The sequence below is a fragment of the Lissotriton vulgaris genome, chromosome 6 (assembly GCF_964263255.1).
Source record: "Lissotriton vulgaris chromosome 6, aLisVul1.2, whole genome shotgun sequence".
NCBI lineage: Eukaryota > Metazoa > Chordata > Amphibia > Caudata > Salamandridae > Lissotriton > Lissotriton vulgaris.
Genome location: NC_141694.1, coordinates 615,972,307 through 615,998,006, shown reverse-complemented (window position 1 = coordinate 615,998,006; position 25,700 = coordinate 615,972,307). Strand labels below are relative to the sequence as shown.

General features: G+C 44.6%; 1 protein-coding gene across 2 annotated transcripts in view; it reads left to right on the top strand.

Annotated features, from left to right (window-relative positions):
- KLHL32 (kelch like family member 32) overlaps nt 1–25,700 on the top strand; it is a 911,371-nt gene that overhangs the window by 148,299 nt on the left and 737,372 nt on the right. For both annotated transcript variants that reach the window (XM_086926629.1, XM_086926630.1), the window contains exon 2: nt 3,726–3,813. In XM_086926629.1, coding sequence (XP_086782755.1) covers nt 3,791–3,813 — 23 coding nt within the window. In that variant the 5' untranslated portion in view covers nt 3,726–3,790. The remainder of the gene's footprint in view (nt 1–3,725; nt 3,814–25,700) is intronic.

The window sequence follows — 25,700 nt, the reverse complement described above, 5'->3', positions numbered from 1 at the left end:
TCGAGCAGGGCTCGGATGTCGTCGGTGGCTGCGATTAGGGCAGTCTCGTGCTGTGGTTGGCACGGAAGCCGGACTGTGAGTGGTCGAGGGATCCATTTGTCTTGAGGAAGGCGGCCAGCTGTCTGTTGACTGTCTTCTCGATGACTTTGGCCGGAAAAGGAAGGAGCGAGATGGGGCGGTAGTTCTTGAGGTCGGTGGGGTCCGCTGATGGTTTCTTCAGTAGGGCGCTGAGTTCGGCGTGCTTCCAGCTCTCTGGGAAGGTGGCGGTGTTGAAGGAGGCGTTGATGATGTCCCGGAGATGGGGTGCGATGATGGAGTCGGCCTTGTTGAAGACGTGGTGAGGGCAGGGGTCGGTTGGTGATCCGGAGTGGATGGAGTTCATCGTGCGGATGGTGTCTTCGGTGTTGACCGGTGTCCAGGTGCGGAGGGTGGAGGTGGGGGGCGTTGGTGCGTTCGTGGGGTGCGTCGGCTGTGTGCTGAAACTGTTGTGTATGTCAGCGATCTTGCTGTGGAAGAACGAGGCGAGCGAGTTGCAGAGTTCTTGCGATGGGGTGATGTCGTTGTTTCCAGCGCTAGGGTTCGAGAGCTCTTTGACGATGTTGAAGAGTTCTTTGCTGTTTTGGGCGTTGTTTTCTAGTCGTTCCTTGAATGCGGTTTTCTTGGTGGTGTGGATCTGCTGGTGGTGTTTTCGAGTGGCGAGCTTGAGGGTGGTCATGTTGACTGGTGTCGGGTCTCTGCGCCAGGCTTTCTCGAGGGCTCGGCAGTTCTTCTTCGAGCTCCTGAGTTCGTCGGTGAACCAGGATGCTTTCTTGTTGCCGGGTCTGATGGGGGGGGTCTTCAGTGGAGCGAGATCGTCTGCACAGTTGTTGATCCACCTTGTGAGGTTGTTGGCAGCTTGGTTGGGGTTCGCTGAGCTGGCGGGAGGGTTCTGGCTCAGGGATGTGGCGAGCTGGTCAGCTGTGATCTTGCTCCAGCTTCTGCGGGGAACCTGTTGCGGGTGGTGGTGGTGGGTCGTAGTTCTTCTGAAGCTGAAGTGGACGCAGCTGTGGTCTGTCCAGTGGAGTCCGGTGGCGTGGCTGAAGGAGATGTCCTTGCTGGAGGAGAAGACGGGGTCAAGCGTGTGGCCGCGTAGTGGGTGGGGGTGGTCACCAGTTGCTTGAGTCCGAGGTTGGCGAGGTTGTCCAGCAGGGTGGTGGTGTTGCGGTCGTTGTTGTTCTCCAGGTGGAAGTTGAAGTCCCCTAGGAGGATGTAGTCAGCGGAGGGGAGGGCGTGCGGGCTGATGAAGTCTGCGATGTCTTCGCTGAATTGAGTTTGTGGTCCCGGGGGTCTGTAGATGAGGGTGCCTTTGAGTGTGGTCTTGGGGTCGGTGTGTATCTGGAAATGCAGGTGTTCGGCGGCTGTGAGGGTGTCAACGGCGTTGGTTGTGATGCGGATGGTGTTCTTGTGGATGATGGCGATGCCATAGAGCCCTTTATGGGCTGGGTCCCATCTACTTGCAGAAGAGGTTTGCTTTTTATACACCAGGAAGACAGCTGCACTTGTCTGGCCAGCTGCTGATGCAGGTCCCTCGGTTTGTCTGCCATAGACTTGGCGGGTGCTCCTTTGTGCGCAAAGCCAGCATAGCTTGGAATATGCTGCCTTTGGCTCTTTGAGCCATTCAGGACCCATCACTGTTTAAGAAAAAGCTGAAAACATTGTTTTAGCCTCTGTTTTTGCGTTCATTGTGCTCTTTCTGTAGTTAGCGCCGGGACACTTTCGAGTAGCTGCTCACTCTAGAAATTAAATATAACATAACATAACATTAGTGCACCCTCATAACCTTTAAAAATTATATGGGAATTGTGCTTTAAAGTGAACCATTAGGTCGTTTTCTTTTTCAAATATTGAAGGGGAGAACCTTCCTTCCACCCCCCAACTATATGAAGTCTTGTTTGCTCACTATGGTCGCATGCTCCTGTTTGAGGCAAGCTTTTATACCCCTCCCCCTTATGAATTATTCTGTTACAGACTTACTATAACCTGTTCACTGTAAAGAAAAGGATGTGTCTTTTAGTCTCAACAGAATGGCATCATCTTAAGCTGCTTATAGTCAATTCTTTAACACAATGAGCAGCAGCGTACATTGCTGCATTTGCATGCTGTCGATGATCTGGTCGCTATCCGTGGTGTTGGTAGGGGACCTGGTGGTGCCCCATTTGTAACTGTCCTTGCACCCCACCTTCCGCCCCTCCTTGTGCCCTCCAACAGTAACTGCCACAGCCAGCAAACACAGGCACTGCCCTCTCAGCCTGCGAACAGCGCGGTTGTTCCGGTTTACATTTTGTGTTACTTACCCTTGCTTTTCCTGAGTATTTGCTTTTTTCCAAGATGTTGTCTTTCTGTAGATTTTGCATGCCGCATGTTACTCCTATATCGGGCATAGTGCGGAAGGAGTAGTTCCTATGTAGCTGTGTGAGTTCAAATTGTGGATGGGCCACACAAGAGACCTTGAAAATTCAGGCAGAATGCTGTGCTAATTTCTCAGTGCCTGTCAATGCGTCATTAAAGGGGTTCAGAATACATGTTCATCCAATTCTTGACCTCTCTGCAGAGCACACAGAGCAATGGTCAGGTGTGGCAAAGGTAATTCTAGATATATACCGCAAACAGTGTGACCGGGATACACAGCTGTCAAAATATTGACTAGGAGAAAGTTAAAGACAATTAAGGGTGTACAGGTGATTGAGTTCATTGTCTGTTCGGGCTGGGATTGGTAAGTGAAGGAGATGCAAGGAAGTTTGTTCAGGAGAGCCTGAAAAGATGGTGCTGAAGAAGAACAAGATGAGGTATGAGATGTGCAGATTGAGTGTTTCAGAAAGCTATGAGGAGTAAAAAAAAGCATAAATGTCTAGCAAAGAGACTGCAGGACAGAGTGGTGTGAAGAGGAGAACGTGAGTGATTGAGACACTCAGAAGACCTTACCCCATCCACGGACCATAAAAAAAAAAAAAAGCGAGAGAGAGATAGAATATGATCACGATCACCCTGTCTGTGGTGGTCCCTTATGGGCACCCTTCTTTAACATATTGAGAGCAACAGAGTGCAAAGGGCGCATGCGTTGCTTTCTTACAGGGTTTAACCTTGGATTTAGATTAACTTCACTGTTTAGGCGCTTGAAGGCCTGTGATGTGTGCGCTCATCACGCTGAGGAGGCATGGAGCATAGCATCCTATAGGGATGGCTATTTTACATCTTTTTATTTTCTGTTTGCCAGGTATTTCGGATTTTGTGCATTTTAGTTGATGAAACAAAGGAACTGGTGCAAGAAAGGAAAAATCCTAAACCGTTGCAATTGATGAGTTTATAGATCATTCCAGTGAGATTTCTGTGGATAGGGTATGTGAGTACACGAGCAGCGTTAGCAATGTATACGATGATGTCACACTCCCCAGTTCTAGGCTTCCTAAATGCATAAGTGAGGATGCACAGGGCACCGATGACAGCTATTGCTTTGGACGCTTCTATAGTATAAAGGGTTTTTATTACCCTGATTGCTCCAATCACATTTCCAATAACTTAATAAAAAACATTTCTAAAAATGCATTAAAATATATTTTTTCACACAGCTTAGCCACCCAGTTGCATGAAACACAACTATTGCATCAGAAACAATGAAGTTAATTAATCGACCCTTGAAACTGGTGTATTTGTATTGTAACTTGTACTTTTCTCCTTCTCACTTGCAGCTAGGATGCTTGCTTCTCTGCTAGGAAGACACCAACTGTGAGCACGCAGCAAGCAGACTTGGACAATGCCATCTGAGATGTGCCTTAGGTAATGTTCTGTTACACAAGTTACATTTAATTACAATGAGTATGTGTGTAATTGTATTCAGTAGGCTGTGGTCTTGTGCTGTGCCATACTGAAGTAGGTTATCTGATGATTGTTACTGTTTTTAAAACATTTTAAATTGTAAGTAGGTGTAGAGTGATTTTATTTTTGTATTTAAAGTCAACGTCCGGCAGTATGCTTTTCAAATAAAACTTCTGTAGGATCTGTTTGTTTTTAACTTAATAAAACATTTGCATTGACAAATACCTCTTCCTTTAGAATCTTTCAACCCACGTGCTTCTCTTTTTAGAAACTGGCTTCCAAGGATCGAAATATATTCTAACTTGTCACCGCTAAAGAAATCACTGTCTCTGATGTAGCCGTGAAAGACAGACGGCGCAAGAAATCACTTCAAAAATACATGATTGTATTTCTGTACTTCTAGGTTACTGTTTTGATCTAGTAGTTATAGTGTTGTTGTTGTCCCACACGTAATGGGAAACTCGCAGTAAGAAGGGAGGCAAATAGATGTGTTTTTAAGCAGAAATGCACCGGAGCGTTCATTAATTAATTTGGTGAGGAAATGCTTTTGGACAACTTATAATGGCGGCCGTAGAAATGTGATCCCAGTTTTAGGCAAATTATTCCCCAAATTGCCAAACTCCTTCCCCTCTTTGGTTCCGTTGTACTAATCGTGCCTCTTATAGGGACAGTTTGATCGATGCCAAAAAGAGGTGGCATCTGCTATTGAAGGCCCATCGGTTTCTGGGCCACAACCCAAAACAGATGTATAAAAGTCCCACTCACCTTCACACACACAGAGACCGTGGGGTTGATATGGTTTCCCACTGGCTATGGGAGCCATCAAGTTATTACTAAGGACTACAGGGTCCTACGTATTCCCTTCTTTTCACTGTTGTACATAGTTGCCGGATCATCTGAATTGGGGCAAACTATAGTAAGAATGTAAACATTGTATTCCCAGCTTGTGTTACTGACAAAGCCCAAGGACCCGTGCTTTTAGTATCGGAATCTAAAATCTGTAAGCAGTGGCGGCTGCTTCCGACTGGGGTGGTGTGGGCAGGGGGGAATGGATTAAAAACATTTTTTTCAATGAACTTACCTTCTCTGCTGCAACGCCACACTCCTCTCCTCTGTCCTCTTCAGATCTGCTGGAAGCACCGGAGCACCCTGGCTTCTGAACTCTCCCAGCCAGTCATAACGCTGCATGAGCAGCGTCGTGAATGGTCTGAATGCCCTGTTTGGCCGCTCAGGCAGTGCCTGGGAGGCTGGGCATGTTTGCCACAGTCCCCGTGGAGAACATGCTAAGTGCGCATGACAGTTTGGCCGAGCCCCATCATGCACACTTAGAGGAGTGCAAACATCCGTCACTCTGCTCTGGCATCACAAGTCCAGCCCCACACCGAGTGACGCATAGAAAAAGAAAACGATAATAATGCCCTGTTATCATTTTTAGGTCTCGCGACCTATCGATGTGCGCAAGCGCATCGAGCGGAGCGAGAATTCAAGTGGCGAAAACATCCTGAAACCAAAGGACTTTCAGCCCCGCGGTTTTCATGCAGTTCCCGTGTACATGCACGCGCATCGCATGCAAGCCCAGCCTCTCCCGCCCCCATCCGGCATCAGGCTTCTCCTCCCCTAGCAGCACTCCTCCCACACCAGCAACTCCCCCCTCCCACACCAGCACCTCCCCTCTCTCTCCCCGCAAACACAGCCTTGCCCTCTCCCACACCAGCACCTCCCCCTCCCACACCAGCACCTCCCCTCTCTCTCCACGCAATCACAGCCTCCCCCTCCCACACCAGCACCTCCCCTCTCTCTCCACGCAATCACAGCCTTGCCGCACTGCCGAGCCTGTCCCAACAACACAACCCAGCTCCGTCACATGGCTTCTGCTTTGCTCACTTTCGCTCTCCTCAACCCTTCCACTCTTGGCAGACCGTCCGTTTTCCCTTTTGATCACGTCAGCCCGACTCACATCCGAACGTCTTTTGGTCCCGTTTCTATATCTACATACCTAACTCTGCCGCCCACATTCACCACTTCACCGGGCGTCACCCTTGGCGGTCCGGAGAATCTTCTAACTTAAGCAGCAGACCCGTGTTTTTCGGTAAGCCACGTCCCTTTACTGTTTTCGACACCTAGCTCACTCCGCAGTAAGTTTTGTTTTTCCTGCAAGCTAACTCCTGCACATCGCGAGCACCACCCCTCGCTCACTCATTTTGTACATAACGTTCACATATTTCATGATAACACCCAGCATGACGCCTTACTCCCAATTTTCATCTATTCCCATCACCATTGCGCTGTATTTCCTCAAGTTTACTGCTCTTTCATTTTCCCGCTGACCCCAGTATGCAGGCACTCGCATTCCCTTCTTTAACACGCCCATATGCATGCAGCACATTCCTCCGTTTCACCCTCGTGTGATACACCAGCCTCGGTCTCCTGCCGACAAAGCAAACTAGAATAATAAACTTCTCCAACCCCTGCCCCAAAACCACCGCTCCCACTTTCCACTAACCCCGCTCTCGTCTTCTCCTGCCCCCAGCGTCTCCCCACCACCGAAGCCCAAGTTCTACCCTCACCCTCCAACGCTACTACTCACAGCCTACCCACGACCACCACAGCCATCTCAACAGCGCCAAAATAAAGGCCACTTTGTAGGTATTCACGTTAATTTAATAAATTCACTTTAAAACCGGAGATTTAAGTTGTTTACAATTTTTTTTAACACCACACAACATTTCTGCAGGCACACCATTTTTTTTCCCTCCTTGTTTTGTTTGAGGTCACCACAGGAGTCCACGGAGCTTCAAAGTGAGCGCTCTCACCTTCCGGATTGGTGTTGAGCCCTCCCCCACCCTCCGAGCATGAATGCAACGTTTCCCTCAACCCACCCTTCCCCCTGCATAGAGTGTGCAGCCATCCATGTCCTTACCTAGAAGAGGGGAAACTTTTAAGCCCTTTCTGTGGCATCATTGACCAGCTTGCAACACGCACTCATTAAGCTGGACAGGACGCTTTGCAATCAAACTTTTTTAGATGAAGATTTATTTTATTGATAAAGTACCCTGAGCAAAGTTGTATTTGCTATCTATCACTCTATTACTGCTTTTGAAGCTTTTATCTCTCCTCCTCTGTGAGCTTTCCAATCGTTCCTGCCCCCCCTCCCTCATTTAATTTGTTTCCTGTCTCTTCATTGCTTGCCCGTCCCCCAAACCCTGTGCCTTGCTACGGTTTTCAGACTGCCGATTCTGCTGTGAAACCACTGTTTTGCCCTGCCTGTGTTTATGCTGCATGAGTTCTTTCTAACCCTGCAACAACCTTAATTGCTGGGGGTTATATACAAGGGTATGGTCGGTGCTTAGGGGCTACATGTCTGTGGCCAGCTCACCATGATTAAAAAAATAAATATTCATTAAAAGGGAAATCACCCACGCAAGCCCACTATCACCCACGCAACACCACACTCACCCACGCAACGCCACTCACCCAAGCAACCCCACTCACCCACGCAACCCCACTCATCCACGCAACCCCACTCATCCACGCAACCCCACTCATCCACGCAACCCCACTCATCCACGCAACCCCACTCATCCACGCAACCCCACTCATCCACGCAACCCCACTCATCCACGCAACCCCACTCACACACGCAACCCCACTCACACACGCAACCCCACTCACACACGCAACCCCACTCGCAGACGCAACGCCACTCACAGACGCAACGCCACTCACAGACGCAACGCCACTCACAGACGCAACGCCACTCACACACGCAACGCCACTCACACACGCAACGCCACTCACACACGCTACGCCACTCACACACGCTACGCCACTCGCACACGCAACGCCACTCACACACGCAACGCCACTCACACACGCAACGCCACTCACACATGCAACGCCACTCACACACGCAACGCCACTCACACACGCAACGCCACTCACACACGCAACGCCACTCACACACGCAACGCCACTCACACACGCAACGCCACTCACACACGCAACGCCACTCACACACGCAACGCCACTCACACACGCAACGCCACTCACACACGCAACGCCACTCACACACGCAACGCCACTCACGTTGCCAATAGGTCTCACAGTAGGAAAGTTGGAACCATTACAATTGCAAATAACAATACCTTTTATTTTTTTTCATTTTAAAAACATAAAGGGCTTTGTCATTTACAAAACCAATAGCTCCAACTTTCCTACTGCGAGACCTATTGGCAACGCCAGTGCTTGTTCTTTTTCTTTTAGGCACTGCTGAAGTAGCAGTGGGGCTCCTTATTTACTGTGCAGTCCACATAAGAGGTAGTCCTTTAAATGGTGTCCCATGGAGGACAATCTTAGCCTTTACCTCTTAGGTATGTGTCAAAAAAGTTATTTAATGTATTTAAGATTGGATGGCTCCTCCGAAAGAAAATGTCGACATGTTTTGGGCTTCATTACTGTGGGTAACCTCATGACAATTGAAGAAGAAAGTACCTCATTGTTAGATAATATATACTTTGTAATATGTTTACAGGTAGCAAAACAATTTTTTTGTGCATCTTAAGATAAAAACCAGGTACAGGTACCTTCGTATATAGTACAATGAGAGCAGAATATAAAAGTTTAAAACTATGCCACTGATATGTTCTCTAGCCGTTTGTACTGTAGGGGGCCAAGCTATCATGCGGGCCCAGCTAACATAATTACATTTAGCTGGGAATGAAGTGTTGTTAAATTGGTGGCCTGAAAGGGCCTATCGGTTATGGCAGAAGTGTTGCATGCTCATCATTGCTCTAGAGCCCTCATGCAGGACACTCCCTGCATGGTGCATATTTAATAAAGTGCTTGAGTGGATGTGATTATCAGTTGTAAAGTTATCTGCTGGGAAAGTCACCGTATTTGCAGGATAGCATAGTTGCCAATCGGTGTTTAGATGTCCAGGTACGCAGGGTACTTGCACATGGGTCTGTGGAGAGACACACAGCTTCTTATAATCCGCGTATAGCCTGCACAAGTGGAAACGTGTACATGAGGCAAAAGAATGAAAAGTAAGCCTTAACGTTCAGAAACTCGCATGGGAGGCTGACCCAGGCATGGATCAAGGTTGCAATCAGGAGTGGCAAAAGCCTTCGTCCGCTAGTTATCAGCTCAGCAGACTTATGAGGAAAAGAAAGCTTCACCGCTGTTGTGGTGAAGGGAAGAGAGCTGTGAACAAATTTCACAGAAGGTTAGCAGTTGGTGGCCGAAAGGGTTCCCGTGTGAAGCAAATCTTGGAGCTGGCTGGATTTACTAGTTTGGCTGTGTGCTGGAGCCGGCCTGTCTAGGGAGGCAACGGTTCAGTCGGCATAAGTAGAGCGACATTGTATCGTGTATGGCTGTTGATGTGCATTGCTCAGTGGTTGGGTCATGCTTAAAAAGACGTGCTGTGCAGGTCAGGTAATGGGGAATTAAGCCTGTCGGCTATCTTGGAGTTTCTCCCCCCCCCATCCCTCCCGCACCCAGATATGTGTAGTGCATGCCTCATGTTGGTGGATAAGGAAAAATCATGGTGGTGCCTATCCGTGCTAAATTATGGGATGACACATCGTGGTATAGAGTGCAGGGATCACTTTGGTATTTTGGAACTAATGATGGTGTGCCCTTTGGAAAGCGAGTGCCAATTTGAACCAGGGTAAAAATGCCCCAACCCAAGCTATGTAGTGCTCATCCGATTTATGGAGCGGCACAAGCATAAAATATATGTATAAGCATTTCAAACATATTGTAAACATATTGAATTAACAGTTATCATTCAGATATACATCTGTAAATATATGGTACTCAATCCAACCAGAATAGAGGGTGACCGATCCTGCTTCCTGCAGACAAGGTCGCTCCCCAAGCTGCCCCCCGCCCTGCCTGCCTTGCAGCCTGGTATCGTAGCGCTTCGCTGCGGATATTGTCGAATTAATCTACTCATCTGTATTGCTAGACATAGGAGCGCGCTAGACTGCCTTAATTGTTTTGCATTTTAATTCATTTGGACATCGTAGCGCTAGACTGCCTTGACTGCTTTATCCTTGTATCCATTGAGACTTCGTAGCGCTAGATTGTCAGAGTGCGCTGTTAATAACGTTTCATTTGCCTGCTTGTTAATTTAAAGGGGTGCCTGTCTGTACCGGAGCCACTACCATTTGCTTCGCATTGGCTTAGTATCTCGTCTTTAGGCTGCCTGCCATTTTGTTTTTTGTTGTTGTTGCTGTGTGACTCCCTGCCCGGGTCTCCGCCCCGCTCCCGCCTCCCAGCTGACCCTCCCTCGCCCCTCCCCTTCCACTACCCATATATGACAGACGCCTTTGCGCGCAGCGTTGACGCGCAGCGGACGCGCCCTATGCGCGCCGAAGGTGCACCAAAGGTAAGCCCGTCTACGCCCGTCCGCGCCTGGACCGCGCCCAGCACCAGACCCCCTGGTCCTCGCAATACACTCTCCTCCCGCATAACGTACAACGCCGCTTCCCTCCTAACCCTCAACCCCGGACGCATACCACAATGCTGCATAGCGACCCCAGGATACACCCATGGACCGTTCACCTGCCACTCCTGCAAATTCTCATGCATCAGAACCCACACCAATTCCACTTCCCCCAAACACAGCACTGACTATAACCACCTGAAGTGCATCCTGCTGAACACCCGCTCGGTGCACAGACACGCCACTGAACTCTGGGATCTACTCGACACTACATCACCGGACGTCGCCTTCCTTACTGAAACATGGATGAACCCCTCATCAGCACCCGACATCGCCATAGCCATCCCAGACAATTACAAGATCATCCGAAAAGACCGCACCGTCCAAACAGGAGGAGGCATCGCCATCGTCCATAAGAACACCATCCGAATCACGACCAGCTCCGACGACAACCTCGCAACCGCTGAACACCTTCACTTCCAGACACACACTGACCCCAAGACCACACTTAGAGGCACCCTCATCTACAGACCACCAGGAACCCGCACACAATTCAACGAAGACATCACTGACTTCATCAGCCCACATGCCCTCACCTCCGAGAACTACATCCTACTGGGAGACCTCAACTTCCACCTGGAAAAGAAAAATGACAGCAACACCACCACCCTTCTGGACAACCTGGCCAATCTCGGACTCAAACAACTTGTCGACGCCCCCACCCACTTAGCCGGTCACACGCTCGACCCTATCTTCACCTCCAGCAAACACATCTCCTTCGATCACACCTCAGCTCTTCATTGGACGGACCACAGCTGCGTCCACTTCAGCTACAAGAAGACCCTGACTCACAACCCCCCACAACCTATCCCTCGAAGAAACTGGAATAAAATCACCACCGGCCAACTCACCACATCACTTAACCAAAACCCTCCCGCCATTTCATCGGACCCAAACCAAGCCGCCACCAAACTCACACAATGGATCACCCTCTGCGCTGACGAACTAGCACCCTTGAAAATCCACCAGATCAAACAAGGTAACAAAAAGGCCCCCTGGTTCAACGATGATCTTAAGAAATCCAAGAAGTTGTGTTGCACCCTCGAGAAAACCTGGAGAAAAAAACCCAACCACTGACAACCTAACCACCTTCAAGGACGCCACCCGCAAACACCACCAATTGATCCGATCCACCAAGAAATCAGCTCTCAAGGATCGAGTCGACAACAACGCCCACAACAGCAAGGACCTTTCAACATCGTCAAAGAATTTACCAACCCCACCGCCAGCACCAACGACATTACTCCCTCCCAAGACCTCTGCGACTCTTTATCCTCTTTCTTCCACAACAAAATCGCCGACATACATAACAGCTTTGAAAACCAGTCCGAAGAACAGCCCACTCCACCCATATCCAAACCAAAACAGCACTCTCACAACCTTTGCACCTGGAACCCAATCACCACTGAAGACACCATCCGCCTGATGAACTCCATCAACTCAGGCTCTCCAACCGACCCATGTCCCCACCACATCTTCAACAAAGCAGACTCCATCATTGCACCCCATCTCCGCGATGTCATCAACTGCTCCTTCAACTCCGCTACCTTCCCGGAAAGCTGGAAACATGCCGAACTCAGCGCCCTTCTGAAGAAACCCACAGCAGACCCCTCTGAACTTAAGAACTACCGCCCCATCTCACTCCTCCCATTCCCCGCCAAAGTCACTGAGAAAGCCGTCTACAGTCAGCTCGCCGCCTTCCTCGAATCCAACAACTCCCTCGACCCCTCACAGTCAGGCTTCCGAGCTAAACACAGCACCAAAACTGCCCTCATCGCAGCTACAGACGACATCCGAACACTACTGGACCACGGAGAAACAGTTGCCCTCATCCTACTTGACCTCTCCGCCGCCTTCGACACAGTCTGCTATAGCACCCTCATACAACGCCTCAGCAACGTCGGAATACAAGGAAAAGCTCTGGACTGGATCATCTCATTCCTCGCCGGAAGAACCCAGAGAGTCCGCCTCCCCCATTCAAATCAGAGGCCAACAAAGTCATCTGCGGCGTACCACAAGGATCATCCCTCAGTCCCACCCTCTTCAATGTATACATGAGTCCCCTCGCATCCATCGCACGACAACACAACCTCAACATCATCTCCTACGCAGACGACACCCAGCTGATCCTCTCCCTCACCAAAGACCCAAACACCACCAAAACCAATCTACACGAAGGAATGAAAGATTAAAACTAAACTCAGACAAAACGGAAGTCCTCATCTTAGGATCATCCCCCTCTGCCTGGGACGACTCTTGGTGGCCACCGGCCTTGGGCAATGCACCCATACCTACAGATCACGCACGTAACCTGGACTTCATCCTAGACTCCTCCCTCTCAATGACCAGACAAGTCAATGCCGTCTCATCGTCATGCTTCAACATCCTTCGCATGCTCAAAAAAATCTTCAGTTGAATCCCCACCGAAACAAGAAAGACAGTCACCCACGCACTAGTCACCAGCCGATTGGACTATGGAAATACCCTTTACGCCGGAACCACAGCCAAATTACAGAATAAACTCCAACGCATCCAAAACGCCTCAGCCAGACTCATACTGGACATCCCCCGTCAAGCTCACATTTCCGGTCACCTGAAGGAACTCCACTGGCTCCCCGTTAACAAGAGAATAACGTTCCGTCTCCTCACCCACGCACACAAGGCCCTATACGACCTAGGACCCGAATGCCTCAACACACGACTATCCTTCTACAAACCCACCCGCCAACTACGATCATCCAATCAAGCCCTCGCTGCAATTCCGTGCATCCACAGAGCCACCATGGGAGGAAGATCCTTCTCCTACTTAGCGGACAAAACCTGGAACTCCCTCCCCACCCACCTCCGCCTTACCCAGAACCATCCCTCCTTCAGAAAGCAGCTAAAAACCTGGCTATTCGATAAATAACACACCCACCATCCCTCAAGCGCCTTGAGACCCTCTGGGTGAGTAGTGCGCTATACAAATTCAGAACTTGAACTTGAGCAAGGAGGTACATACATTATTCTGATGTAAGTTGGCTCCTATTGTCACATGGAATCCAGTTAGATTAAGGCCCACATCTCATCTAAGTCTTTAAGCCCATATGTGGCTACCTAAATCTCTCTATCATTCTGGCTTCTGTTCTGTTAAAGATGGACTTGAGTTAACCTTCTGTGTAGTTTATCTGGTCTACAAAGAGTACTGACCATAGGAAGTCTTTTTCTCTGTGATTTAGATTTTTGTAGTGTTCTACAAGGAGAGAGCCTGACACTGCACATCTGATTCTGGATCTGTGCTGTAATACTCGTGCTTTCACAGATTGGTTTGTTTGGCCAATGCACACTAGTTCACATGGGCATTGTACACAAAATGCCATGTTTTTTGCGTTGCAGTTGGAGAATTCAATTGGCGATGTACCTTAACATAGAGAGTGATGGATTTAGTGTTGCTAGTGAACTGCACAGTTGTTACATTTGTAGTGTCCTATGACAGAGGGCAGTTCTAACATTTCTCGGAGGTCTTTCTTCCTTTTGATTGTGCAGGCCGCTTTGACTAGTCAATTTCGTAAGTTGCATCCCTTTTTTAATGCAAACAAGGGTTTTGGGTTTCTGAAGGGGTCAACATCTTCCAGTTTCTTTTTATTATGTTCTTGACTTAGTTGGCTTTGGAGTTATAGGTGATATTGCAAGTAAGAAGGGTATCTTCTTGGCATATTTTTGGGACAAGCAATGTCTCTGTAGGTGGGAACCAGGCTCTCTTGGATGCAGCCTTCACAAGTTTTTGGGGTCTCCTCTGTTGTCTAACTTGTTTGCCAAAATACTGGCATTCTCAAAATAGGCATTTCTATTTGAACAATTTTTTATTTCTCTGTAGAAATTATCCTTATGGCAGGTTTTGTTTCCAGGTTCAAGGGTGTCCAATGGAGAAGTGTAACAGGGTGTTGCGGTCAGTAGGCTTGGTGTAGAGGCTGACTTCTTTGTTATTTTCCTTCCCCATTATCCATCGGTCTAAAAGGTTAACTTTCTCAGTGTTATTTGACATAGTGAACTTGAGGTCAGCTGTCCTTCGGTTCAGTCACTCATAGAATGCTACAAGTGTGTATCTCATTTCCACATAAGTACATCAATTTATTGAAACTTGTCTAATGTTCGCTCTGTACGGGGTTTCATTGGTGTAAATCCATTATTTTCAATGCAGGCCATGACCAGGTTTGCTACTTCTGGTGCAAAGCTACACCCCATTGCTGGCCATTTTGTCTGTAAATAAAGACCTCCTTTAAATGCGAAGAAATACTTTTTCAAGCATAATGTGGCATGGGACACGAGAAATCTGGTTGGGATATCGTGAGGTGTGGGTCTAGTTTCTAACCTAGCTCTTATCATCTGCATTGATTCATCCTGAGGGATACTCGTGTATAGTGCCTTAATGTCAAAAGTCACTAAATACTTCTTACTTTCATCAAAGGGAAGACCTTCCACCTTATTGATGATGTCCATTGCGTCCCCGTTGTCGGTCTGTGTGCTACTAGGGAGAGGATGTGGTGCAGCAGACAGAGCTGCTGACTCAGGAGTTGGGGATCCGGGTTAGAGTCTCAGCGTTGGCTCAACAACCTTTAATTCTGGAGAAATCAAGTAATCTCCCCTTGCCCATGGGCACTGCCTGGATGCCTTCACGGGTGATAAGCCACGCTTTATTAATCTACAAATTTAAATTTAGTCAGAAAAGGTTTTATGAAACCATCTATATATTGTGCCAATGGTTCTAGCAGGGACCTAAATGCAGACATAATGGGTCTTCCCAAAAGGTTGACTGATTTTTATTGATTTTGGGGAGGATGTATATGACTGGGGCTCTGCAATCTTTTCTATTTAGAAATTCAACTTATTTTTTGCTGATCCAGCCTTCTTCTACTGCTTCTGTGGTTAACTCGTTGATTTTACTGGCTAGCGCTCTAGTGGAATTCTCTTTTATGGGGCAATAATGGGCCTGCTTGTTTAATTGCTGCATTATCTCCTGATCTTATTTGGAGCTGTCCCATACTGCTATACCTCCCCCTTTGTTAGCAGGTTTTATCACAATGAACTTCTTGTTGGCTATGTTTTGGATGGTCTAAGTCTCTGTTTTATTACATTTCTGTTTAAAGAACATCTTTTTGTTGTTGAGCTGGTCTATTCCTCTTATGACTGTGTCTTCAAATATAGGTACCTGGAGGGCATGCACCTCCTCCCTGGACAAAAGGAGGAATTATTCTTGAGCCCACCTACATTAGTCCCTCCTGTATCAGTGTCACCAGAAAAGAATGTCTTAAGCCTGATTTCACACACAAATTGTAAAACTTCTATTTTTGTTCCTTCTGGGTCGTGTACATTCAAGGGTACAAAAGAGAGCATTTTCATCAAAACTTGGTTCTCTGTTTCAGTCAGTTGGTAAGTTGACAGATTGTATATGGGGATGGTTTCATTAGTCTTAACAGTAGGCTCGGTTATCATCTGTATACCCTCCTCCTGGTCCTGAATCTGCCCAGTTCTAGGGATTGTCCCCTTTCTCCTCCGCCTCTATCCCTGTGGTTGCCTCTACAATAAAAAGATTAGGCCCCTGGATACTGGAAGTTGGAGGTGGAAGGTCCTGGGGTCTCTTGCCCTAAGTCTGATGAGGTGTCGGAGAAGCTAAAGAACTTTCTCCATGATCTCCCTTGGTACTGTATATTGAGGTTGCTTGGGTTTATCTTTTTATAGAAGTCCACTTTTGGAAAGGGATAGATGTTTTCAAGTTTGACACATTTTTACATCTTTAGATACTTTAGTGTTTTTTTGGTTGACTGTGTAGGTTTTGAAATCAGCTATGGTCTTTTCTACAGTTTACAGCAACTGTTTGGCTTCTCGAATGATCGGATCACTGGGTATTTCTCCCTCTAACGCAGGCAGCTGGTCTCTACTTCTCCTTGACAGGACAGAGCTCCTGACTTTTACCTCTCAAATTGTGATTAACCCCATCATGGCCAGAATGCTGCAGCAGGCTGGATAAGGCTGCTTCATTGCCATTGTAATGTCATAGGCCCTAGGCCCACATACAAAAGAAATGATGGACACAAACACCAAATGTGAGAGGTGTATAACTGGCGAAAAGCATGGGTGCCTGACCCCTTTTATTAGCAGGTGCACCTGACTGGTGAAGCTTGTATTGGATAGTTGTGGGGTTGATTTAAGCATGGCCTGCAGGGAAAGAGTGCTACATGATGTGTCCTGATGCACACTACACCTGTAACAGTGTATTATCTGCTCATGATCCCTTATTTCTCAATCTCATTTAATGAAGGGCAAAGAAATTACATACTGACACCCATGTTCCCCAATGCATCCGTGACCATGTTTGTGTTAAATCTGAGAATTTCTCTGCTCCTACTCCTGAGAATTCTTACTTTGGAGTATCCCCCACTACAACCTTAAATCTTGAAGGGTATTGCTGGTAGGCAATAACTCTTTTGTCTTTGAATTTTCCAACTAAATATTTAAGCTCCCATATCTTTTGATTTGTACTCTTGGAAATGTCTGTTTGTATTAATATTTGGTTATCCTGCCAAGAGATAGATTTGTGAAAGTCATTAAAAATCTTCTCCACATGGGAGGCCATAAGAAATTTTACTTGAATCTTTTGAAGGTTGCCTAGTTGGGCGTTATAGGACCCTTTGCATATCCTTTGACAAGTCACTATCTCTAAAGGTACTATCAGCAGCTAGTATTGATATCACTGTTCTTTTCAAATCTTTGTCTAATTCAGCAGACTCTGATACTTCAACTATTATTACCATATTTCTCGTAGAATGATTTTCCAAATATTCAAGAGCCATCTCTTGTACTTAGTTTTTCCCACTGAGCTTGTTGATATCTTCTGTGATCTTGGTTATTTTATGCTCCGCTCCCTCAAATTCTGAATTATTTCCATTAACAGCATCCTGAAATCTTAAAACCTTCTGTAGTTAGCATGTTATGCATTTCTTGGATCTGAACGTCTGAGGGAGGGGCAAGATAGCAGCGGGCTGAAGCAGCCCGGTACATGCCCCTCAGGATGAAAATATTAGCTCTACAAGATAGTAGGTTTCTAGCTCAAGGATAAAGTGTGCATACAAAGAAAACTTAAGGAGAGTAGTAACCCCCAACCCCACTCCTTTGAGGTAAAATATATAGTCATAGAAGCAGTTATTTTGATGAGGCACAACTACAGGGGATTGCAACATCTGAATTTTTGGTGGCTGCTGTATTAGAGGGCAGGTGCTGGATGCATCTCAGAGGTGGGTCTTCTCAGTGAGGGTGTGGAGCACAGAGGTCAAGTGGAGGTCCTCAATGATGTTGCTATTTTGGAAAAGGGTTCAGAGAAACACCCAGTGGAGGCATTCAGAACATGAATCGGAGCTGTGAAGGTGAGACCCAGCCCAATGACTAGTCCCCGGTCAGGAAACCCGCAAGGGAAGTTATGGTGAAACACCAGAAACTAGTTGTTGACAGGGCAGCATGTACTCTGTAGCCAGAGTTGTGAAGAAGCTTAATTTAATTGTGCTGTACATGCTGGGTCTTATTTAGTTAGAACGTGACGTGCATTTCGCAGTATGCCAACTCTTATGCCAGAGGCAACATCGCAGAGCAGATTTGGAAACCGCTGCTAGAGAGGAAAATATATTAAACCCACGGTGCAGCATGAGGTTGTGGCACTATAGAGAAGGATGTCATGAAGGGCTAAATATTTATCTCCCTTGCAGACGACCATAGGAGCACAGCAAGGTTATTTTTCTACTTTAAACCTTGTCATTCGGAGAGGTGATCTGAGAGGTAAACGGCGTAAAGATTACACATACAGGAACAGATTCCATAGCACTATTTATTAAAAAAAAAAATTCTTTCAAAAGGCAAGAGACTTATACACTCCACTAAAATGACTACTCCCCGAACTAGTTTTGAGCTTTCAAGCATAGGGTCAAAGTGGTATGCAGACAAAATATCGTTGTTTTTTTTTTTTTTTTTTTTTAATATCGACCTACCATAATATCAATGTTTTAATATCGAAGGTAAGTAATACTGATTTTTTTAATATCAAAGGGACAGAATTTCAGAGGTAAGTAAAATCGATTTTGCTAATATCGATGTAAGTAATATCGATATTACCAATATCGATTTTTATATGATTTTTATGTATATTATTATGTATTTAATATGTATTTAAAGAACATTTTTTTAAGTAAATGTATTTTAGTACTGTAGTGGGTTGTGGGTTTATAGGGGAATAGGGTGAGAAGTAATTTAATTATACTAAATAAATTATTAATTTTTTAGCAATGATAAATTATTTTAAATTAATTGGTAATTAATTTTTATTAATTGGTAATTTATTTTAATTCATTGATTAATTGATAATTATGTTCTGTAGTGGGTTGTGAGTTTATAGGGGAATAGGGTGGGAAGTAATTTAATTATACTAAATTAATTATTAATGTTTTAGGAATTATAAATTTTACCCCTACGCTATCCAACACTTTCCCTACTGTTGCACTCTCTGGAGTTGGAATAGTAATTTTAACCCCTACGCTATCCAACACTTTCCCTACTGTTGCACTCTCTGGAGTTGGAATAGTAATTTTAACCCCTACACTATCCAACACTTTCCCTACTGTTGCACTCTCTGGAGTGAGAATAGTAATTTTGACCCCTACGCGATCCAACATTTTCCTTACTGTTGTTTTTTGGGGAGTTGGAATAGTATTTTCTTCCCTCTGTTACTTAATATTTTTGTATTGTTTTAGTTAATGTAGTATATAATTATTTTAAAAATATTAAAAGTAAATTTATTTTTTGAATTTGTTTTGCATAATTATTTATTTTTTATTCATGTTATTATTTTATGTGTATAGATGAATTTGAAATATATAATATTTTTCATTATTTAGAAGTTATTGCAATAAATATTACAGCTGATTATTAAGTATACATATTATATTTTATATGTATATGTTTAATTTTGTATTAAATTATGTATATTACTTATTAATTTTAAATAATATATCTGGTACTATGTTTATTATATTTTTAAGTATGTTTTAATTAATTTTACATATTTTTTTAATAAAAAACTATTTTTTTTTAAAAACTATATTTTTGACATCAATATTTTTTTCCCGATATTTTTGTACTTACCTATTGGTAGATAGGTTGTCTATATTGTTGGCATCGATATTATTGCTCCGATATTTTTGTAGGTCGATATTTTATCTTTCTATATTTTGTCAGACATTCGGTCAAAGCCTTTATTTGGAAGATCCTTCATTAGATGCCTCCTAGCCTCAAACAAGGAAGAATATAGCAATTCCAGTTAAACCAGAGGTAGTGGAGGAGAAGATGCCAATGTGTTGCAGGACAGAGGGTCAGAGGTGTCGGTTACTGTGAAGCCACTATAGCAGAGATTCAACAACTTAGGAATAACACTGTGAGCCATGACACCCAGTTCATTATGGCCAACATCCTTTGCTTTTGGGCCTGTCCATGTCAATCACAGTTTTAGCACAAAAGAGGTGCTTACTATCACTGCGACGTCAATGGGCTCACCATGGCAAGACACTTGAGGAACCTAGTTATTTAGTTATTTATCATTTACTTTATATTCCTTGTACTCTTTGTAATTCTTTGTAATTGTGCTTATCACTTTCATTATACTGTCGACTACTTAATGTTCAGTTTGTAAAATGTAATAGAAAGGATTTGAATTAAAAAATAGGTGCATACTAGTCCTCTTGGAGTATCCTTAGAGGAAGACAGTGAAAATTCGGGATGGCAATCCGGACAGGGAGGTTTATTTTTTTTGTCAGAGATCGAATATGAAGAAAAACATGATGCGTGGGCTACCATACATAAATCATCTCTAGTAGACTAAAATTTACTGAGGTATTTTCTTATCTGATATTAAGTTAGGCATAGAAAAACACAAAAGATGATGTCTTTAAGCACTCAAAACTCCTGTCACATAACAGAAAAATGACCATTAGCCACTCTGAAGGCTCGCATAAATAGGTTGATTGGCACACTGAAGCTCTTTTCCATAGGTGTGAATGGTTTAGACTGGGCCTTTATTGTGGTGTCCGTGGGCAAGGTTGCAGCAGCACATGGGTGGGATTGCAGTATAACAGTGGGGTAGAACTACTTTCTGTCATGTCTTCTTTGTTCAGGTCAAGTTAAGGGTCCACGAATGCACCAAAGAATTTGAAGCATCCACTTACCTCAAAGGATATATGCCACTTCTGTTTCCCCATTTCTTTTTGGCTATAGAGTGAGTCTGTATTGCTTCACTGTGAGTCTGCAGTACATCACTGCAAGTCTTAAGTTGTTTACTGTATTCACTCTGCAGTTGAACGTTTTACGAAAATACCATCTTTCTCTTTACTCATCTAAAAGAAAATATTAAAAGTCTCTTTATCTTGGTTTAAAAGAGTCTTGATTGCAACTAGAATATTTGGCCATATTTACAAACCTGTACATATGCTGGGTGATAATGTATATTTCTTAGTCGGCCTTTAATGAGATGCAGGGTTTTAACTACCCTGCTGGCCCAAGTTAATTATTCTACTGGCCAGCAGGTATCTCGAAGAGTCCCCCAGATATTAGGTCTGTCAGGACTATAGTTCAAACCTCTTTGCTGGCCTTCGAATTGTAAACTTCAGAAAAATACTGGTGGTTTATAGCAGCTGCACATCTCTGATGTTGCCTTCTAGAAGTGAAGGAGAACAGTTAGTCTACTGGGTGCTCCATCAAACTGCAATTTGCCCACAAAGAGGTTACATGCAAAGCGAAAGGAGGTTAAAAGTGGAAATAGATTTTTTAAAAATGTTAGTTGAACCCAATAATATAGATATCATTTCTTATTGGAATTGCGACCAAATCGAATGCTACTACGCTACCAGACATATGTTTATTTTGATTTGTAGATTTGAGATTTCTTGTCTTTCTTTGGTCCTGAAGAGGCCGCAATTTAAGATGGCTGAAACGCGTCAACACTTTGCAGTGGAGGCGCCTTCTGGTTGGAATACTTTTGTGGATTAATTATGGACTGTGGTCAAGTCATGAACCATTAAGCAGACTGTTCTCTCGGTCAGGCCTAGCCTTTATGACTACCGTCAGAACTTGAATTATTATAGAACCACCTATGATACATAACGCATCACAGAGGGACAAGGAATATCTGAATTGTCTTGTTTATTTATACATATTTTATGTCATTTTTGCACCTCTACTGTATAACCAAGGAATGGCTGAATCGTTTTGTCAATTTGTATACATTGTATGTCTGTCAGATATGTAATTAATGTATATACACTATTGTCATGAACAATTTTTCCCACACTTTATTAAACAAATTGCAGAAAAGTAAAAGAACATAGCTATATATGGTTGGCATTATTAAATCGGGTTGATCAATAGCCTGCAATTTAGTCACAACTAAATTATATCGGTATTGGGTTGAACTGACATTGTTTTTTGACCTGTCCCTACTTTTAACCTCATTTCGCTTTGTATTTATATGCGACCTAGGTTTTGTGTGGGGATTTTGGCGAACTCTTCTGCTTGTCGATGGGCCTTTGGAGAGGGGCTACCCATGGCCTATGCCAGTCAACTGGGGCAGATCTCGTGTCGAACTTCTAGCCTCCTGCCCACACTATACACAAATTAAGGCCTGCATACCCACCTACAGAAAATAATCAGCCCATTGTGCTGCTGGCTTGGCTGTACAGGCTTGGGATCCCTTGTGGCCACATATCAAAGCAAACCTGCAATTAAGGAAAAACAAAATTCAAGGAAAACGTGCCCTGCAGCTGCACCAAAGCAGACCAGCGAGCTATAACAGCTAAGAGATCGCCTCGTAAGGACAGTTTGTATAGTTGGTTCGCAACGCCCCAAGACACTTGCTGTTGCATTTGGGGCCATTGAGGAGCAGTGAAGGACATCCCCATGCTCCAACAGGAGCTTAATACCTATTTCTCAGAAAATAGCTTACCTCGCACTGGTAAAAAAAAAAATGACCTGGAGAGAGTTTTATCCTGTTTTCGCGCATCCCTTGAGCTTGGACTATTGTCAAAAGGGTATAGGAACAGGAACATTTGTTACTGGAGTTTGCAGCCATCTTAAAATTAGAAGAAAGACTCTGTTGCATTATGTTGAACACTGACATCTTTATTGACGGTAAATCACTGCTTCTAATGTTTTAAGTTATTGAAAGGTGGTACAATTCTAAAGCATTTTATCATTTCTGTGCACTATCTTGCTTTTAATTATTGTGGTGACACCCGGACAATGCTAATAGGACAAACTTGTATTTAATGCCTTCCTCGTGTTGTGTTAGGCTCTTAGTGGGTTATTACGATGTTAGAGTTAAGTGCTAAAATGGAGTACTTAGTTTCCAATTGGGGGTCCACAGTATAGGGACCCCGTGGCGAAGATCCTAGATGTTACAATTGGAATATATCACCCTGTGCCTGCCTTGAACTCTCTGACCTGGATTCTTTACTCTTATGTAATGAAGAGAGAAGCATCATTACAGAATCCACTTATAAAAATTAAGCATTGTCATAGGATAGCACCAAAACAGTTATTGTGATAAACAATAACAAAGACCCACTACTCTGCTAACTAAAACCTGTCTCTCCCCTCCTCTCATGCTCAGTTCCTGTAATTGGTGCACGTTTAGGTAGGGATAAATGGTCTATGGACATCTGTGGTGCACCCACAAGGAGCCCAGGGTTTCCTATGCTCTCATCTCAGCAATGTTAGGGTATGATCATTATATCACGTGACCCCCATCTCCGTAAGTGGACATTCCCTCTTGTTCCTTTAGTTCAAAAACATGGCTGATCAAGCCTGCAAGTCATCCTCTTGCTTGTCATCTCTGCTAACATGCCTCATTTGCACGTCTTCCCATTCAGACACATCCTTAACGATGCCATTTGACTGCTATACCTCACTTCACCAACACGAGGCCAAGGAGAACAAACTTCGCGCTTAATTTTGAACTTTTCTGGAGAGGGAAGCAAGCCCAGCAACACCTTGTGGTTCTCAAGCGGCACCGCCCATCGCGAGCCCCTATTCAGGTTTTGCAATATTTCCTTCCAATAAGGGGGCAGAGATAGGAAAGACCATACCACATGTATAACGAGCAGAATATGTTGTTGATTACCCTGTAGTACTGGAATACCAATGTCAACCCTACATTATTCCAAACATTACGTGGGAATTCACTCATAGGTGACATAATTTGTACAGTATACACTGTATGAGCACACAGATGACTATGGCTCATGAGATCTTAAGGCCTGGTGCAAGGTTATCATATGAGTAATGAAGTATTTCAGAGTGCTAGTTCGGTGGGCTGATGAATCTACATCAGTGTCCTGTTTTCAGCTATTTAATCAGACGTGATAATAGTGGAGGGTCTGCTCATTGTATCAAGGTGAGTAAAATGAGTACTAGTGAGTTGGGTAACAATACACATTTTGTTACTTGCAGCAGGAAACTGCTTCAGGGGCCAATATGCATTTTACAGATAGCCTACTATGATATTGCTGTTTTTGTCAGGCTGTTTTTTTATTGACGGGTTGTGCTGATACTGATCATTTTGTCCTATTCGTGTTTGTCACAGTGCTTAATTTGAGCCAGTGGTTTCCGGTGCTCAGCACCCGCTCTTAATTGTCAGCACCTGCACTTATGGCTTTCTGTCACTTGGTGGCGATCTTTGTCTAATATATGGATGAGCAAAATAACAGTTGTTTATTAATGCAATATACATAAAAAAGTATTATAGTTGTTGAATGAGCCGGGAATAGTCTGAATGTTCACCCTTGCAGGAGAGTAATGGTTACTAGCTGTGTTGGTACTGTCATTGACAGCATGGCTGTGGCAGTGGGTGATGCAAGCTGCAGTGGTCTCCTGAAGAGGGCCTGGGCACTTATTATTTTTTTTTTACAAATTAAGCACTGGTTTGTCATCTCCATTTTGATGGCTTATGAATGTCATGGTTTCAATCACAAAAAGGTAGGTACAGTCCAAGTCAGAAGCGCAGATGTTTCTAAAGAAGACACAGATATTTACGATTCACTATCTGGACTTTGTCTAGAATCTCTCCCAGACAAAGATATATCATGTAGAAGGACTAGGTAGGATGGAGGGAAGTTTGGAGCTAAGATGGAGGGGTAAAAACTACTGCTATCTATATAATTTGTCAGCACTAACTGATGTACTAATTTATTGTAATGAAAACTGGATTCCAGATTTGGTTAAGTAGTAATTATTTCGATAGTTACTCCTTACAGCAAAATCCCCAGCCTGAATCACTCGCTCGCCTCTTTGAGGCATCATTTTATTTGATATGCCAGCAGGGTTGTCAGTGATGCAAGACAATAATTTGATCTGAGAAAGATTGGTAGATTCATGCTTTTCCTATAGGTCACAGACAAATACAAGTGGGCCTGAGTGCTGGTATGGGGGTGGAGGGGTGGCAGAGACTCGGATCTGAGGTGAAAATTATGTGAAGGCAAGATATGTTAATAATCAGAGTGTCCTGCTCATAGACAAATGCCACTTGGGATAATAAAACTGAGCACAGGGGGGTAGGATGGAGGTCATCTTCAAATGTCGAGCCCTGTGACAAGAGTTTACCAAAGGTAGTGCTCTGTAGGCTCTGCCGTTCAGGGAATAGGTGTGAGTTGTGGACAAGGCTAGACACTCTGGACACAAGTTTTAGCTTTGTCATGTTGCCTCTATAGCAGAGGGAATGGCCATAGAGCATGGTCAAAAGCCAGAGCCTGCAGCGAGAGATAACTGGACCCGACCAAAGAGAGTTGCCGGGAACTCCGGCAACAGGGGGATGGGTATAGTGTGTATGAAGACACATAGTACGCCCAGACCACTTATCACAGATATAATGCAACGTACAGAAGTCTTTGGCACATGAGGGACTAGGCAGGCATGCTGAATCTCATTTTATGCCAGGGCCCGCTTAGCACAATTGATGGCTGCATGCTGTAGGGCATGACACCTGGCAAACTAGATACAGTGCATGGTCAAAGGCAATGTTCAGTGTAATCAGGACAGTACATATAGGTGCATTGAAATGGTTGTTCAATTATATAACAGCAGTTTCAAAAAATACTCTTAAAAACCCTATATCAAGGGACATTATGATTTAGCTTCAAGCTAATTAAGCTCTATTATAAAACATAAATAAAATGTCCATGTATTTTTGGTTCAAGAGAATTATGATCTTAGTCCATTCAGAAATTATGGGGAGTTATGTAACCGTAAACCCCAAAATGCATTTATTGTGACATCA